This window comes from Vulpes vulpes, chromosome 10 (assembly GCF_048418805.1).
Source record: "Vulpes vulpes isolate BD-2025 chromosome 10, VulVul3, whole genome shotgun sequence".
Classification (NCBI taxonomy): Eukaryota; Metazoa; Chordata; class Mammalia; order Carnivora; family Canidae; genus Vulpes; species Vulpes vulpes.
Genome location: NC_132789.1, coordinates 5,617,514 through 5,634,633, shown reverse-complemented (window position 1 = coordinate 5,634,633; position 17,120 = coordinate 5,617,514). Strand labels below are relative to the sequence as shown.

The following is a 17,120-nucleotide window of genomic DNA, read 5'->3' as shown; positions in this document are numbered from 1 at the left end:
GTGGCAGCTTGAGGAATAACCATCAGAGCGTGCAATCGACGAGGACGAGTTTAAAAACAAAATACCAAAACCAACGAAAAACGGGGGGAAAAATAAAAAGCAAGAGATCTGAAAATATCTTTAGGCCACAAGACGGGGTGGGTGGGCGGCGGGGCCGGAAGTCTTACCATCGCGAGGGGAGTCGTTGGCCAGCGAACCTCCTTCTCGCGGCCCTTTATCGTGAGCAATTTGACGCATGATTATCGCGTCTATGAAGGTGGCCGCTGTCAGGGTGGTCTTACCCAGAGAACGGAGCTCCAGTTCCTGGATGGAAAAGGGTTTACTTTGAGTCTTTTCCCGATGCAGGTCCGTGGCCGAGGTGGGCGGCGCAGGCTGGTCCGGGCCGGCGTGGTGGGGTGCGAGGCTCTTTGCTGGGGTGCGGGCGATGGCCGAGTGACTGGAGCTGGGGGGTGCCAGGGGCCGCGGCTCGGAGCCCTTGCTGGGGGGGGAAGCAGGCTCCAGCCCGACGCGGGCCTGAGGCTTGGCAAGGAAGGCATGGCCAGCGTCTGCCCGGGGCCGCTCCGGCCGTGCAACCCTTGGGGCCTCCTTGGGTGGCAAGACGGGCTCCATGAGGGTGGGGTAGACCCCATCGAGGGTGCCGCCCAGTGGACAGTGGGTGGTGGGTGGGAATGTGGCAGCCGGGCGGACAGGCGAGGAGGTGGAGGTGGACCTGAGGGAGGAGAGAAGGCGGTAAGGGGGCTGGGGAAGCCACCCTGGGGTGGGGTGGGGGGTAGGGGGAGAGCCCAGGAGACTGAGGCACAGTCACTCCCTCACACTTCCACACCGTGATGGGTCCCCACTGCCCTGGGATAAATCTGCCCTCCTGACCCAGCCCGCGAGGCCTGGTATGGCCTTACCCACCCCATACATACACCTGCTCATTTATTCACGATCTCCATCGCTCCCAGGCTTCCCACTGCCTGCCATGTGTCAGGCACTGTTCTAGGAACTGCTCTAGACATTGAGGGGCTGGGATTCAAACTGGCCCAACTCCAGCCCTCAGGGCCTGTCAAGCCCAGTGTCCCTGTGAGGAGGTTCCCTGCTCTTCACTAACCCTCACTCTAGCTGCCAATGGGAAAGGCCCGACTGCCTCATGAGTTTCTAATCAACTCATTGCTGGTATAGACAAATAGCTGGCCTTCCTATGTGAGTACTAACCGTGCTCTAAGCAGCTAGGTGCTTCTGTCTTGTGTACCTGCTGGGTGCCTGTGTCACTGAGGACAAAGCCAGTACTTCTGGGGAACAAAGTTGTCAATTCCCCTAACTGGAATTGTGGTTGGGTGGTGGGTGTGATCAGAGCAGCCGAACGGGTGTGGGTACTCGTATGAAAGCAAACTTCACCTTGGAAGAAGCACCTGCCTCTGAATAGGACCCTGGGTGGGACGGGATACCAGGGAAGCTCCCTTCCCCTCTATCAGTCAGTTCTGTTCCCAGTCCCTGGGGTGTGGGTGTCACTGGAGGGGACCTGGGCCCCTTGTGGGAGTGAGTGGACTCTGAGGGGCACACATGGGGCCTGTGGAGGCTCTCCCATTTTTACCCAGGCAAGACAGACACCATCTCCTCCCTAAAGAGCCCTGCTAAAGTCAGGGGAGGACCAGGAGAATCTCTCCCCACAGCCCTTGCTCATCTGTCCCTCTCCTTTCCACAGACTCTATCTTTGAACCCAACAATCCACCCACCTACTCATCCAACCTCCCCCACAACCTGCCACCTATCCACCCAACTCACCATCTACCCACCTAACCATCTGCATGCTCATCTACCCACCTACCTACTCACCTCTCATTCAACCTCTGTTGTTATTCATTCACCCTTCCATTTGCCCCCTCTCCCTCCATCTATCTACCCACTCACCTAATACCCACCCACCTACCCATTCATTAAGCCCAGCCATATCCACACCATGGCACCCACCTATCCACTTACTTACCACCTGTCATCCACCCACTTACCCACTCATAATCCATTTGTCTACTCACTCACCCACTTTGTCCATCCACCTAACCTTCTAACCCCATCTCCTATCCATTCACCTCCAAAATATCTGCCTATCCATCCACCCTCTCACCTGCCCTTCCTTCCACCTACCCATGTATCGTCTGTTCATCCACCGTCCGTGGGCCCTCCTGCTACCTACTCACTGACCCACCATCCATCTACCTACTTTCCTACCCATCATTCACCCCACCATCTATCTCCCAACTCATCCATCCACCTTTGCATCCACCAACCAACCACTGGCCCACCCACCTGTCCCCTCCCTTGTGCCAACCTGGCCCACCTCAGGACCGTGGGTGTGCTAGGCTCCACGGAGGTGATGATGCCCTTCATGCCCGTGTTGTGTAGCACGCTGGGTCTCTGCTGGATGGCGTCCTGGGTCCGGGGTGAGATGGGCGAGTGCTGGTGGGAGTGGGAGTGGGAGGCGGGGCGGCTGCCACCGCTGCTGCTGCCCCCACCCCCGCTGCCACTGCTGCCGCTGCTCTGCTCTGTACCTGGTGGGGACAGGCTGTGGCGTCAGGGAGGCAGGCTTCACATGGCCCATGAGGACCCCCAAAGGCTGGGGCAGGGACCTCTGATGCCCTACCAGGTCTCCAGATGGGCGCGTGCTCCACTGTGGTTGTGGATGTGAGGATGGACTTCTCACGCTCCCGTTCACGCTCCCGATCTCGATCTCGCTCCCGCTCCCTCTCGGACGAGGAGGTGGCAGAGGGTTTTGTCAAGTGAGTGGGACCTCCTGCCAACCAAAAGTCCTGTGATTCAGCCCAGTGCTCAGGGAGGGCCTGGACCTGTCTTTGGGGGTGGAGAGAGGACACCCAGCCACCCTCTGTGGACGCAGGGGTCCTGACCCAGGACAGGGGCAGGGGTGTTACCTGGGGAAAGTGGGGAGCTGCTAAGTCGGCTGCTGAAGTGTTGGGGTGCTGTGGGGAGGTAGGCGAGACGGTCCATGGCGGTGGCGGGTGTGCCTGGTGTCGGAGGAACCAGCACAGGTAGATGTGGCACTTGGGACAGGTCGATGATGCCTGCAAGAGGAGGCAGGGTTGCAGGAGGGGCAGTAGGGGCCAGGCCACTTGCCAGCTGACCACCCCAGCGGTGGAGTGCAGCATGCCCTCATGAGCAGCAGCACAGCCAGGCCGCTCCCTCCTGCTTCTGAGCACCAACCCCCCTGGACCCTTTTCTGAATGTCAGGCTCTCCCCATCCCACCTCCCCTTGGCTCCCAGACCCCAGGAGTGGTGTCCTGCAGGTGGCATCCCTGCATTACCCTGGTACACTCTTCTGCTCTTCCAGCCTCTGGCCCCATACAATCAGTTCCTCGTGTTCAGTCCTCACTGTCTGAAACAACTAGACTGACTGGTTTTTCCAAATGGACTCTGACTGGTACTTGCTTGTTCCAAAAGTGTTTCCAGAGGATGACTCCAATGCACTTACAATGCAACCATGGGTTGTTTGCAAGTCAAGGGATTGGGAAATTCTAACAGTCTCCTATTTAGACCCTCCCTTTTTTTTAATGCCAAGGACCCCATATACCAAGAGTACACAGAGGCCCATGCACACCTCCCATGTGTGCATACAGGATGCACATGGCTACCAGACACACACCCACACTCACAATCACCCACCAGGTCTGTGTTTGTGCTAAGGGCAATCCCACCTCTCAGACCTCTAAGGGGACCACACCACCATCTCACAAGCATACACGTGTCTTTGCACCCTCAAGCAGGCCTGGGTAGATGAGGACTAAGGCCGATTCTGGATGGGGAGGGTCTGCTCACCCACTTGCCAGCAAGTGACCAGCCCTACTCACCTCGAGGTCCAGCGGCATAGTTGAGAGCCAGTGAGGACTCGCGGGGTGAGAGGCCCCTTAGCATGTCAGCTCGCTGGGCCATGGCGGTGGCCGCATTGTGGTGCATCTGCTGTGAGGTGATGTAATCGTTGATGATTGTCTGGCGGTTCTCCAGCGCTGCCGTGTCAGGGTAGCCTCGGATGAGGTACGGTGGGTACAGGTGCGGGTAGGTAGGGTTGGGGGCCAAGTGTCGGGGCAGGTAATAGGCAGCGGCTGCGGGGAAGAGAAAGGCAAGGTCAGGCTGGTGAAGAATGTCTCCCCACCTGTCTTTACACCCCCCACTCCCATACCTGACAGCTTCTCCCAAAACACCCCCACAACACAGAATTGAGAGCCTAGACAAAGAACAACCTCCGCTCTCCACACACATGGGAGCACCTTCTATTGATAACTTTTTCAGATCCAAGTTTCCCCAAACAAAGGGCATCCAAAATGTAGATCACTAAGATACCTAGGGAGGCATCCTTCTAAACAGATTTTCAGACCATGTTCATTTGAGGAACATTCAATACTTCAACCCTCTTTTGATACCTTTGCAGTTTTAAAGGCACTGGTAAGTTCTGCAGGAAAAGAAAACCACTGAAAAATATTTAACCCCATATATCCCTCAGACTCCTAAGAGAGATTCTGTTCTAACCTAAACTATTTACATGACTTCATTCATTACTGCTGGGTCTCTCCACCCTTACACTTGTTTCCCCATCTACCAGAGCTGAGCTGATGCCTGAGAAGTCCCTGGGCTGACACTGACGAAGCCTCTGACCCTATGCTGTAGGATTCTATGAGTCTGGGGCAATCACCTGCATCAAGAGGGATTCCGCGGGGTATGGAGGTGGGATCGAAGGCCAGAGGGATGTGGCCGCGGTATAGGTCCACGCCACTCACACCCCGAAGCAGGTGCTCATAGGGCGAGATGGGGTGGGGATGGTGCTCAGGAACGGCGCTGTGGGGGGACTTGGCAATCTCACGGGGCGTCGACGTCAGCTTCCGGTCCTGCGATGCCTTGCTAGATGAGAGGCTGCCTGTGGGGACAGGCCAAGGGGGGTTAGCATCAGGCCTCCGTGGCAGGGCTGTCACAGCCCCCAACACAGGGTCCGCTGAGGCTAGGGGTTATGGGAGGCCATTTGAGGGTAGGCTCTCTGGGATCCAGGGACCAGGACCCTGCCTTCCCCTGTTTCTTTACCTCAGGTTCTGTGTCTTTCATCTACTCACTTGCTTCTGTGTTTTTGTTCTTTTAAAAAATACACTCACTCCTGCTCTCCTTTGTTCTCTTTCATTCACTCATTCAAACAATCAAAAAATCTTTACAGAGCCTCTACTAAATGCCAAGCAATGTTCTAAGAATCGGAGCCACCCCAGTGGGCAAAACAGGCAGGAAACCTGGCCCACATGGAGCAGACACTTACCGCTGGAGAAAGGTGATAAACTAGTTTTTAAACAAAAATTTCTGAGTGATAAATGCTCCAGAGAAAATTTAAAATGTGACCAGAACAGTGGAGCGGGATCCTTAGAGCCTCCCTGAGAATGCGATTTTGAACAGAGACCACCAGAAGGATAAAAAGAAGCCATTTAGGTAACAATCGGAAAGTGGGGGTTTCAGGCAGAGGGAAGAGCAGGTGCAAAGGCTCTGAGCAAGGAACAGAGAGGAAGAAGCTGGCTCACTGAGCCTGGGGCCCTGGCACTCGTACCCCAACCTGTACCCCACGTACCCTCCTGTAGGCGTGGGGTGGGCTCCCGCGTGGTCACAGGCGAGCCGCGTGGCAGGTGGCCAGCAAAGGGTGCCCCGTGCTCCTCGTAGGTCAGGGGGCTCTGGCGTGGCTTGCCCAGCTCGGGCACGATGACCGGGGCCCCCCGGGTGATGGAGCCCCCTGAGCTGCCAGCCGCCCCCGGCCGGCTCTTCAGGCTCTCCTCGTAGCAGGCACGCTCCAGTGCCCGGGCATCAGCCATCACATCCAGTGGGTGCACGGGTGGGAATGTGCGGCCAGGGCTGCCGATGATGGAGCGCACGTCATGCTTTTTGGAGCCGGCAGAGGATGTGCCAGTGTCATACTTGAGCGGGGTGCCCTGGGGAGAATGGGTTGTGAGCACCGGCCATATCACCTCTCTGAACCTCAGTTTCTCAGCCATAAAACAGGAGCACATTTCACGCCTCCAGGGGCAGGGGGACAGAGGGCTTTGCTAAACCTAAGATGAGCACACTTGTCACTTCCCTGCCCGTCCCTGTCTTGGACCCCAAAGCTACTGGGAGGCTATAGAAAGGGCGTAACGTTCACAGGCCAGCCCTTCCTGGAGCAAGTAGAGGACCCCCTGTTGGCCCCTGCAGTCTCAGCACCCCACGTGGGGACAACATCCCTCCCGTCAGCCTGGGACCCTCTATGGCACACTCAAGGGCAAGCCAGAACTCAGCAGCAAAACCCAGCTCCACTGCCTGTGGCCCAAGGCTCAGAGGTCAGGGCTGAGGTTTGTTTGCTCTCTGGCCAGAAGGGACAGCTGAAGAAACAGAGGGTCATGGACCAGAGCGCAACCCGGCCACCTGGGAGAAGCCCCCACCCCGTTGACACAGGCTTGGAAACTAGGATACAGTGGGGCCCTTTGTCTCTACAAGTGATAGAACTCAGAGCTTATTTATGGACCTTTTAATTACTTTCATAAGAAAGGGAAACACCCTGCTTTTAAGAATCCTGTAGAATCAGACTGACCTCCCTCTTGGGTCCATAGTGGGCTCTTGCCCAGAAGCTGAGAGCCTAACTGGTCCCCTGGCATTGGATCATCTCCCCACAGCTTCTCCCGGCACTGTGCACCTTTACCCCAGCTGGGACCTCTTCCAGGATACCCTCCCCAGTCCTGTCCACCCCACAGCCACACAGCCCCTGGGATGATTCCCACTCTCCCTCCTCATTCCATCAGGCCCCCTCTGCCAATGGGAAGAGACAGTGGCCACTCGTAAGGGCCACTGTCCAGCTCCTCACACGACTGGAGTGGGTCATATCCTAATAGGTTGGGGTCTTCTGATGCGTAGGGGCCACAGGGGTGCAGCCTGCTGATGGGGGAAGTGGACACCAAGAAGCAAAGATGTTGTAGATTTAGGCACATCTGGATTTGAGGTTCACAACTGCCATTCACTTGCTGTGTGACCCTGGACAAGCCGCTTCATGTCTGTTAACCTCCACTTATGCACTGACAAAATGAGAGTAGTAGGAGAACTACCTCAGAGAGTGGTTGTGGGGGCTGAACAGGACATGATGCCAAGTGCTCAGGCAGGGCCTGGCCCATGACAGAAATCCAATCAGCAGCAGCCACTTATTTTTAGGACTAGTTCTGGGAGTTTGGCAGGCTGCTTGAACTCTGTGGGCCTCAGGTGCTCCACCTGAAGAATGGGGATAATAGGTATGAACTTCACAGGAGCATAAATACAATCAAACAAGGTCGTGGATATAAAGCCTATAGCCTGGAATCTGGAATGCGTGTGGCAAAGGCTCAGTAACAAGCAGCTGTGTAAACTCAGGCAAGATGCTCACGGAGTCTTAGCCTCAGTCTCCCCATTTATAGAGGCCAGAGCACAGCTAATACTCCCCCCATGCCTTCTTGGTCCAGCCTGCCTGGCTCTGGTGCCATACCTGTGTGATGGAGCCCTCCTTGAGCGGCCTCGGGGCCAGGGGCAGCTCAGGCGTGCGCCGCAACTCCTCTCGTGGGATCTCATGGATGGAGCGACCGGCTTCCTTCACCGTGGCCACCATCCCTTCATGGGCCGGCTTCAGCTTCAGGGGCCCCAGGGCCTCTAGGGGTCGGGCCTTGTAGGCCTCAGCCAGGTCTCGCGGGGGTGGGGGCGGAGGGGGCGGCGTGCCCTCACGCTTCAGGAGCTTGGCCTCCCGGCGGAGGTAGTCTTCCTGGGCCTCCACGTAGGACCGTGGAATCCCTGCCAGGGGGATAAGGAGCTGACCCTTGACTCTGCACCCTACCGTGCCTGTCCTAACCTGGGATCTCCACGTGCCAGTGTTACTGGAGCCAGACTACCAGGGTTCCCATCCTCACTCGCTATGTGGCCTCGAACTCATGACCTGACCTCTCTGAGCTTCAGCCCCTTCATATGTAAGAAACACCTCACCCAGCCATGCTCATTCGATGAGACACTGCAGACAAAAAGCATAAAATGGGGCCCACAGAGCTGGCTTGCTGCCGACACCAAGAGAATCTGAGTGGCATGGTAACAGCAGCTGCTGAGAACTGCTCATGAGTGATAATATGGGTCCCACATGCTAACAGAGGTGTAGCACTTGCATTCGTGCCAAGCACCAAATAGATGCTCAATAAACAATGCCCACGAAGGACAGGACTGATGGGCAGTACTCTGCTTTCTACTTTTGTTTTTCAAGAAGACATGCCCTTGCTCTGCACTTCAAGTCATACCTGTACTGGCCATGCACACGTGTTACACGCCTTTCCCACAGCACTCCAGCTCGTCCCCCTCCTCCCTCCCCTGCTCATCTTGACTAAACCTCTGTACCCTTGTTGCAGCCACCGTGAGGGCAGTGTGTGTGGGGGGGCACCTTGTGTGATGGAGCCTCGGATATGGTGCTGCTCTTTGAGATGGTGGGGGCTGTGTCGCTCAGGTGGAATGGCACGGCCCATGAGACCTGGGGGAGGGATAAGAGCATCATGGTCACGCAGGTCCCTCAGCCAGCCTTGGGCAGAGACAGGGGCTGCGGTCAGAACCACCCTTCCTGGCACGGGTTCCTCCAGCCATTGACAGCAGTCCCCATAATGGTGGCAGCAGTGGCAGCACTGGATCCAGCAAGCAGTGTCCCATCTCCGGGGCCCTGCTCCAGATGGCGGAGCCTCAGCAAAACCCAGCCTCAGTTTAGCTCTCTAGAAAATCAGGCAAACTGTCCCACCACACCCATCCAGGGGGCACTGACAGACAAATCTCTTTGCTACTATGACCCATTGAGCTGGGAAGCCCCACAGGGCAGGTCCTGGGCCCCCTGGCATTGTTCAGCTGGAGTAGGGAGCCAGGCAGGGCACCCACCTTCAATGCTGGCTGAGGAGATGGCCCTGCTGACACGGCCCTCCATCATGTCGTAGGTGCGCTTGGGGGCAGCGGTCTCATGGGGAGGTCCTGAGCTGCTCCTGCCATCCTCCTTAGAGCACTGGGACACCGACATGCCACCTGGAAACCAGACCGTGCTCATGGCGAGGGGCTGCAGGTCTGGTGCACAGGGCCCAAGACCAGCAAACCAACTGGGGCCTGGGGACAGAGGTCAATGGCAATGCCCATGCCGGCCCTGTCACAGGGTCCTGCTGGGCCCTCCTGAGGGAACCCACAGCCTGTAGTCCAGCTGAGGCCTGACGACAGGGCCCCACCCAGCAGTCTCTCTCAAGTCCAAGGGATTTAACAGATAGAAAGGCTTCCTGCTCCCTGAACCCCAACCCACTGTTCATGGGTGTGCCTCTGACCACCGGCAGCCATATAAGCCTCTATTCAAACAGCCTCACAGGGGTGCTGACTTGTGGCAGGAACATGAGTGCACGTGTGTATGCGAGCAGAGATCCAGCAGCAGAGTATGAACATACGGGATATGCATGACCACTTATGCATTAGCATTTACATGTGGGAGTGTGTGAGCGTGCACGTGTGTGAACATGTGCACACATGCTGAGCCGCTGAGAACAAAGCGCAAATATACCCACATGCCTGTGTCCATGTGCATATATGAGCACACACACGCACGGGTGTTATAACAAGTCCACATGAGGATAGTGTACATCTGGCGGGGCTGGGGGGCTGCCCACAGCATATGTGGCCTTGCTAAGCCAGGATGAACCCCCTGGGGCCAGAGACCTCTGGCTGGACCCCTAGTCCCCCAGACTGGCTGAGGGTCTGAAAGCTGGGAGGGACACCCTGAGCAGAAGAGGGCCTGGCTTTGCCCAGCAGGCTAGGGCTTGTCCAGGGGCCTCTCCTTCCCAGAGCAGCAGAGTCCAGGGCATCAGAAGTAAGCTTCTCAGAACTTCAGTCTTGCCCCTCAAAGAGAACAGGTCCTCTCCCTCCTGTTACTTTATGGGATCCACTCCACAGGTTACACACCGGTGGCCTATAGACAGACTGGGCCGCTGCTCTCAATTTTTTTCAGAATTAATTGTTGATGTTTAAACAAAGACTTCAGATCAAAATAAAAAAAAAAAATATATGGAGAGATGAGAAATCTAGCTGATGGGCTCACATCCATACAGGGTGACAACAGTCGCTGTCTGGGCTGCCAGGGCTCCACACCCCTGCTGCCTTCCACCCGGCCTGTGCTCTCCGGGCCACCTGGCTCCAGGTAGCCTAGGAAAGATGAAAAGCCCTAGTGCAAATGCACTTCCTAGATGGTAACCAGACAACCACAGGGGCTCCAGAAGGGGCTTGGGGACCGGAGCCGAGGTGGCACTCTCCCAGCCTGTCCGCCTCGGCTTGCAGGTCCCCTTAGCCACGTACTGATGCTGGTGCCCAAGATATAGCTGCTGGCCTGTCCCTCGGCCACCTGGTACCAGGACTGAGGGGGCAAGTGGGCACAGGCCGATGCCCACTCACCAGAAGAGAAGCAATTTAGGGCCAGCTGCTGAGAGGGTGCCTGCCCATTAGTTATGTGTCACTTCACAGCCCTGGGTGTCCAGGGATGCTGGAAAACCCACATCCTGGCTCTGTGCTCCCCTAACTCCCTCCATGCAGGGCTCCTTGGTTATGGAACCTGAACCCAGGAAAGGAGAGGGGGTGAGAGACAGGGGGAAGTGGAGGGTCACTCTGGTTGTCACCCTGGTAGCCACCCACGGGCTACCAACTAGAGCACACCATTTGCAGGAAGTGCTGGGCTTCTGCTCTCTGGGCCTCAGTTCTGCCACTATGCTTCTAGCACAGCTGGCCACAAGTTTGTCTCCTAAATTGTAAATAACCAAGCGGAGGTGAAAGGCAAGCCAACCCTTACCTGCCACTGGCTTACATGCCTGCAGGGACAAAGAGGTCACCACCTCTCTCTCATGCTTCATGCTGCCTGTCACCCAGCCCTGGCTCCCTGTGAAGCTACCTCAAGGGGCCAAACATCCTCCTCCCCTGATCCCAAGGGGATCTGGTCTCTCAAGGGGCCACAAGGGTGGCCACACGGAAGGACCACTGGCTGTCCCTGTAGATCCATAAAATGGTGACAACATGCTTCGCCAGACAATATGCCTGGTTCCTGACCACCTAGGCCGATGGGAGGGGCACAAACTCCCCAGATCTGTGTTTCCAAACACATCTGGCTGCCTTTTACCCTGACGTTGTTTTTCTAGACCCTCCTCTTTTGACCAACTCCAGAAACACCAGAGCTTGGGGTCCTGGGGACAAGCTATGCTGCAGGAACAGATTTCTGTGACTCATAGAGTTCACAAGGTGACTTCCTATTTGAGTCACATGTGGGTGTCCTGAGCTCTCTGAGGGGGGCTTCATCTGCTGTATCCCCACCTAATATACCACGTGGAATGTGTGGCCAACTGTCCTCCCATGCCCCCATCAGCCCTCCAACTAAAGATTCTTTCTGGGCACTGAAGACTCCTGTGGATGGGAAGGAGGAAGGCACAGGCCTTGCTGGCCCCAGGCTGCCTCCGCCTGCTCCTTGAGGCTGGGAACACTAGGATGGACTCACCCTCGTAGGACAAGACGTGGCCCTTCTTGCCCTCGTAGATGACATGGCCCTTAGGCAGGCTGTCCTCCCGGCTGCGGTCCAGGCGACTGGGGCTGTCTTCGCCGATGATCCTGGTGATGGTGCCTTTATACAGGACATCGGCTGGAGTGCCCTGGAGGCACAGAGGGGGTGAGCACCTGGCAGGCTCCACCCGGGGACCCCAACACTCCCCAAGCACGACGTGGGCGTGACCAGCTTACATACACGTGTACCTCCACATCCACACACACACACACACACACACACACACACACACATGTTCACACGTGCCGGCTCTACCAGTGCACATGTGTTCATACATGTGCTGCTTCAGAGGGGGGGAGACCAGGCCCAGTGGACCGCAACCACACAGGACACCAGCATGTCGCAACTTACAGAGAGCCCACAGTGTCACAGGAACCACTAGGAGCACCTTATATATATTGACTAATTTAATCCTGGCAATCACCCTAAGGCTATTGTTATGCCTGTTTCAGAGGGGGAAACTGAGGCACTTAATGGTTAGGTGACTTCATCCAGGGGCAAAACTGGAACCCAGGCAGTGCAGCTCTGGAGTCGGTTCCTGCCTGTCCTCAGAGCCCTAACGTTTCACTACTCACCCCTGCCAATTTGGCTCCCGTGCTATGCCTGTGAATGTGCACCACGCACCCCCACTTCCCCAAACCAGGGTTTCTCCCCCTCGACACTATGCCATGTGGGGCCAGTTGATTCTTTGTTGTAGAGCGCTGTCCTAGGCATCGCAGGATGTTTAGCAGCATCCCTGGCCTGCACCCACTGGACGTCAGAGCTGCACTGTGCACCCCAATCTGCCCCCTTCCCAAAGTGTGACCATCAAAGATGTCCTTAGACATTGCCTAATGTCCCCCAAGAGGCAAAACTACCCTCAGTGGAGAACCAGTGCCTTAAGGGAGTGTGGGCTCCCCACAAGGGGAGGTATTCAAGCAGAGAGAAAGCAGCCATGTGGAGTAGCATCCTGCCTTGGGCAACTTTCAAGAACACGAGCGCGGGGATCAGAACAGAGTGTGGAGTCAGATGGCTGGATGGCATATAGTGGCTTTACCAGGGAGTTGTTGTGTGACTTCTGTCAAGTCACTCTGCCTCTCTGAGCCTGGACATCTGTACATCTACAGAATGGAAATAATCTCTGCATGTGCAATTCTCAAAGGCACTTGGCACAGATAAGCTGTCCCCAAGTCAAGAGGTCTGTGATTCCACAGGCCTTTTCACAGATGTGGGGTCCTACTGTGTCCCAAACCCTAGACCAGTGAAGCCCAACCAGTCTCCCCGTGGGAACTCCTCTGCTGAGAAACATCCCCCTGGGGGGGAAGGGCAACAACTGGCAACCCCTTGGGCTTTTGCTGCAGACCTTGATTTGCAAGGATAACAGCAAGAGCCTCTAAATGCACACGGGCTCCCTGCAACTTCACACCACAAATGCTCTAGCTAGGGTCTCCCTGCCACACTCTGAAATGACTGTGCACACTGTAGTGTAAATAGGCGATCACTGGGCAGCAGTCCAGGGGCAAAATAGGAGCACACGGCAGTGACATCCCCTCTGGAGGCAGCTGATACCAGCACTGGGTGTTGTCAGAATGGGGTACATACTGCGGAGAGTAGTGGCTTACCAAATAGCACAGGGGTGATGGGGAGGGGCTCTCCTGCTGGGGCTGAAGGTGGTCCGTGTCCTCAGGCTACACTGTTTACAGGTGCTCTCCTACTCCAACAGAGGACAGAAACCTGAAGGACTGCAGACCCTGCCCCTGGGGACAATACACTGGACAGACTCAAGTGAGTGTGGACACTGTTTGCCTGAGGCCTGTTTCAGGGACAAGAGCTTGCAGCCTCATAGGGTGGGCCCCAGCGAGCATCACTCCCAGGGTGGGGGTAACACTGGGGGAACACAGTGCTGGGGCTTCCTGGAGCCTCCGGGGGGATATCACGGTCCCTGCCTGCCAGTGCCCGCTGGGGTTGCAGATGTATGCGTCTGTCTGCACACGTGTGTGGTCCGGGCATGATTTCATCACCACCCGGTGGCCAGGCTGTGGGAAAGTCTGACTCTCATGCATTTGGGCAGCTGCCACCCTCTGCGCCAAAGACAATCGAAGGGGTGCAAGTGACTGAGATGGTGTGGGTCACAGTTGCCTGGAAACCTGGGGTGGACGGGTGTCTAGGGCCTGCACATGTCAACCATTCAATCACAAGAAAAGAAACTCCACAAGAAAAGAAACAGTGAGGAGTACTTTTACTAGAGGGGAAACCGAGGCAGGAAGACTGCTCCCTGGCTTCAGCAAGTGTGAGGCACAGCTGAGACCTGAACACCCTGGCCTGACTTTTGCCCCAGGTACCTGTTCTTTGCACTCAGCGAAGCTGCCTCCCAAAGCCTGTTATTTCAAAATCTACAGCTTTCTCCTCTGTGGTGTGATCTGAGGCCACTGGGCTCAAACACACCTCACTACAGGCCAGCCTATGGCCTGAAGCTCCACTACAAACGTGCGTGTGGGTGGGGCAGGGTGTGCTGTGCGTGCGTGACTGCTCCTGTCCATGTGTCTGTCCATATGCCCTGTACATGTGAGTGCACCTGCATTATATCCATGTGTGTGCCTGTCTCTGTATGCAAGTATGTCTGAGCATGTACTTCTGGGCACGCACACATCTGTGTCTTAGCTCCTCGCCCTCTGACACGGCATTCGAGAGCCAGATGCATTTGGCACAAAACTGAGTCCATTACTTACTAGCTATGTGACCTCGGGTCTAATCTCTGAGCTTCGCTCTTCTTATCTCTAAAATGAGCTGCAATAGCATGGACTCTGTGCCAGTGTAAAGTGTCTTGTCTGGAGCTGGGTAGAAGGGAAAGGAAAAGAAAGCCCAGGCTGCTCAGGACCCCACTTCCTGCTCGCTAGCCAGGGAGGAGAGGGTTAAATGATCCCAGGGGCACGGGGAGGCCCCACTCCACACACACACCCCCCCCCCGCCCCGCCCTCTGTCAAATGGAGAACTGATCCCCCAACCCTAACACCGGAGGGCCTTCCAATCAGCTCCCTCTGCAAACCCGGGGACAGGGACGGGGCAGATGTCGTTAGGCACTCCCTGCTGCAGAGGTAAGTAGGGCTAGAACGCTTGCCTCTAGCCCTCAGGCTGCCAACACCACAAGGTCAAGGCTGGCACAAGAGCAAACCTCTTTGTTTTCTGGGACTTAAGTCACAAAAGGGGAGGATAATGACAGCACACGATGGGCCACAGTGTGGCCCAAGTGCAGAGCACCTGCCTACTGACACCCTGACACCCCAAGGAGCCTCTGCTCATGCTCCAGACACCACAGCCTCTCACTGATCCTTGTGCAAGCCGGAGACACTCCCATATGCCGTTCCCTGAACCGGGAATGTTGTTCCCTGAGATGCCTGTGGGGCTCATCCTCCACAAGTCTCCCCACTAACCTGTGTGGCCGAGCTGGCCCCAAGCATTCTTAATCTCAGTATTTTACTATATTTGAAGCCCTGGGTACCCTGAAGCCATCTGTGCAGTTTTCCCCCTGTCTACTGCCCTCTGCTACCCTGCCAGTTCCTTGGGAGTAGTGAGTTTTGTGTTTTGTTCAGCCCTTCAAGTGCTGGCTCCAAGTACACAAGAGAAATGACCATGAGTTGCCATCCCCAGGACATCACCCCATCCACCAGGACAGGTGCCACAAAGTGATGCCAGAGGGAGGAGATGGGCTAGCCCACTGCTCTGCCTGCGGTCAGGGCTGCGTCTGGAGATGCTGCCCGCTGGGCCTCCCCCAGCCCTCAAGCAGTGGCCCAGGACACCTACGTGGGTGATGGAGCCGCGGTACGTGATGGGGCTCTCAGGAGGCACCCGCGTGCTGGGAATGCCCTTGGTGATACTTCCTCCTGGAACCGAGCCCAGGGACGTCCCTAAAAGACAAGAGACACAGGGCATAAAGGGTGTCTGCAGCCCCTTCCCAGGTCCCAGTCCTAAAAGCCACCCTGACCGTGCTCCTGATGACCCGCAAGACCCCCTTGGTGTCTCGGTGCAGAAGACCCCATGCCCCTAAATGGGTGAACAATTATGAAGAGAAGCTTTGGGACCCTCTGGGAACTGATGGTGTTCAGCAGATTCTGGATAAAAGATCCTGTTCCTGCCTCAACCTTTCTCCAAAGAGCTGAGGGGCAGCTGTTGGGGATGTAGGGCAGACTCCAGGCCTCATGCCCACCCCTCATGCCCTCACCTCTCAGCACAGACGTCTCCTGGGCTGTGGGTACCCCCAGGCTCTCCGGTGGCCCAGCCTGGCCCCGTGGGGACAGCTGCTCCTGCTTCACTCCGCTGAAGGGCGCTGGGGATGGGCAAGAGCAGTGAGCCACACGCCGCTAGGGTACAGACTTGGAGGGAGGGCCCCCACCTAATCCTACTGGCTGAGGTCCAGCAGTGTCGGGGATTTGGAGTGCCACCCTCCCCTCAAGTTCAGGCCACAGTCCCAGGGGCCAAGCTGCCTTCCCTCATGCCCCCAATACGGACAGCTAAAGCCAAGCCTGGGCCATCCAGGTAGAGGGCCCAGATCCTTACCCAGCTTCTTGGGGTCCATGGCGAGGGGCAGCCCCATGGTGATGGGGCCCACAGGAGCCTTGGCGTGCTCAGAGTATGGGACATGGAGCTGCACTGACATTCCCTGTGAGGGGCATAGGTCCTGGGGTCACAGGGGCCCCCTCAGTCCCTCCACCACATGCCCAAGCCCAGCCAGAGTGCCCTGACATCCCCTTCCACAAGAGCCTAAGAGGAGGGGAACCTCAGAATCACATGCAGGTCAGCGGAGCTGCTCAGCTGAGTGATCATGGACAAGTCCCTGGCTCTCCTGAGCCTTGATCCCCTCACCTGTGAAGTGGCCATCATGACCTGGTATGGTTTAAAGGAAATGGTGCATACATGTGGTCTTGGACAGAGTGGATACTTCGCCCCCATCCCTCACCACACAGGTGGATAGGTCAGGGGGGCGAAGGGGCAGATAGTCCCAGACAGGCTCACCACATGCTGTGTGTCTAGTGCATTCAATCTTCAATTTCACAGAGCGGAAACCGAGGCACAGAAAGATTCTGTAACTTGCCCAAGGCTATACAGTCTGGCTGTACAGCCCATGCTCTTGACTACCCCAGAGTCCCCAAGGTCCTAAGTGCCAGGGGCAAGCTCCAGCCAGCTCACACTCCAGCAGTGCCGGGCAGAGAGGTGACCCTGGCCCCTTGAGGGCCCAGTTCCCTCCTGGCTATCACTGCTTCCAATGCCCCCACTTTATAGATGGAAAGACTGAACCCCTAAAAGAGGAAGGGGCTATTCTCTGGGCAATAGGCCACATAGATGCTCCTGGGGGGTGGGGGTGCTAACCCTCCCGCCTCACCTGGGAGATAGCACTCATCTGCCTCTCAAGGACGCTGGGGTGCTTAGTAGAGGAGATGAGGGGCGGCGGGTTGGAGATGGTGGGTGGGCGTGGCAGGACGGGCCGGACACTGTCGTGGAGGCCCAGAGGCAGTGGGTGACCTGTAGGGCACACATGTGTCCATCA

The 17,120-nt window shown here is 56.7% G+C and overlaps 1 protein-coding gene across 50 annotated transcripts in view; it reads right to left on the bottom strand.

The window, feature by feature from the left end:
- Positions 1-17,120, bottom strand: part of NCOR2 (nuclear receptor corepressor 2) — a 209,735-nt gene that overhangs the window by 10,815 nt on the left and 181,800 nt on the right. For 23 of the 50 annotated variants that reach the window (XM_072722692.1, XM_072722711.1, XM_072722695.1 and 20 more), the window contains 15 exons: positions 16,956-17,095; positions 16,133-16,235; positions 15,798-15,902; positions 15,380-15,483; positions 11,537-11,687; positions 8,908-9,048; positions 8,429-8,515; positions 7,499-7,797; positions 5,591-5,945; positions 4,682-4,903; positions 3,843-4,094; positions 2,910-3,059; positions 2,624-2,773; positions 2,321-2,531; positions 282-709 (listed from right to left, as the gene is read on the bottom strand). In XM_072722692.1, coding sequence (XP_072578793.1) covers positions 282-709; positions 2,321-2,531; positions 2,624-2,773; positions 2,910-3,059; positions 3,843-4,094; positions 4,682-4,903; positions 5,591-5,945; positions 7,499-7,797; positions 8,429-8,515; positions 8,908-9,048; positions 11,537-11,687; positions 15,380-15,483; positions 15,798-15,902; positions 16,133-16,235; positions 16,956-17,095 — 2,898 coding nt within the window. Of the gene's footprint in view, positions 1-167; positions 710-2,311; positions 2,532-2,623; positions 2,774-2,909; positions 3,060-3,842; positions 4,095-4,681; positions 4,904-5,590; positions 5,946-7,498; positions 7,798-8,428; positions 8,516-8,907; positions 9,049-11,536; positions 11,688-15,379; positions 15,484-15,797; positions 15,903-16,132; positions 16,236-16,955; positions 17,096-17,120 lie in introns of all 50 variants that reach the window. The other 27 variants (XM_072722674.1, XM_072722696.1, XM_072722676.1 and 24 more) reach the window with 5 other exon arrangements.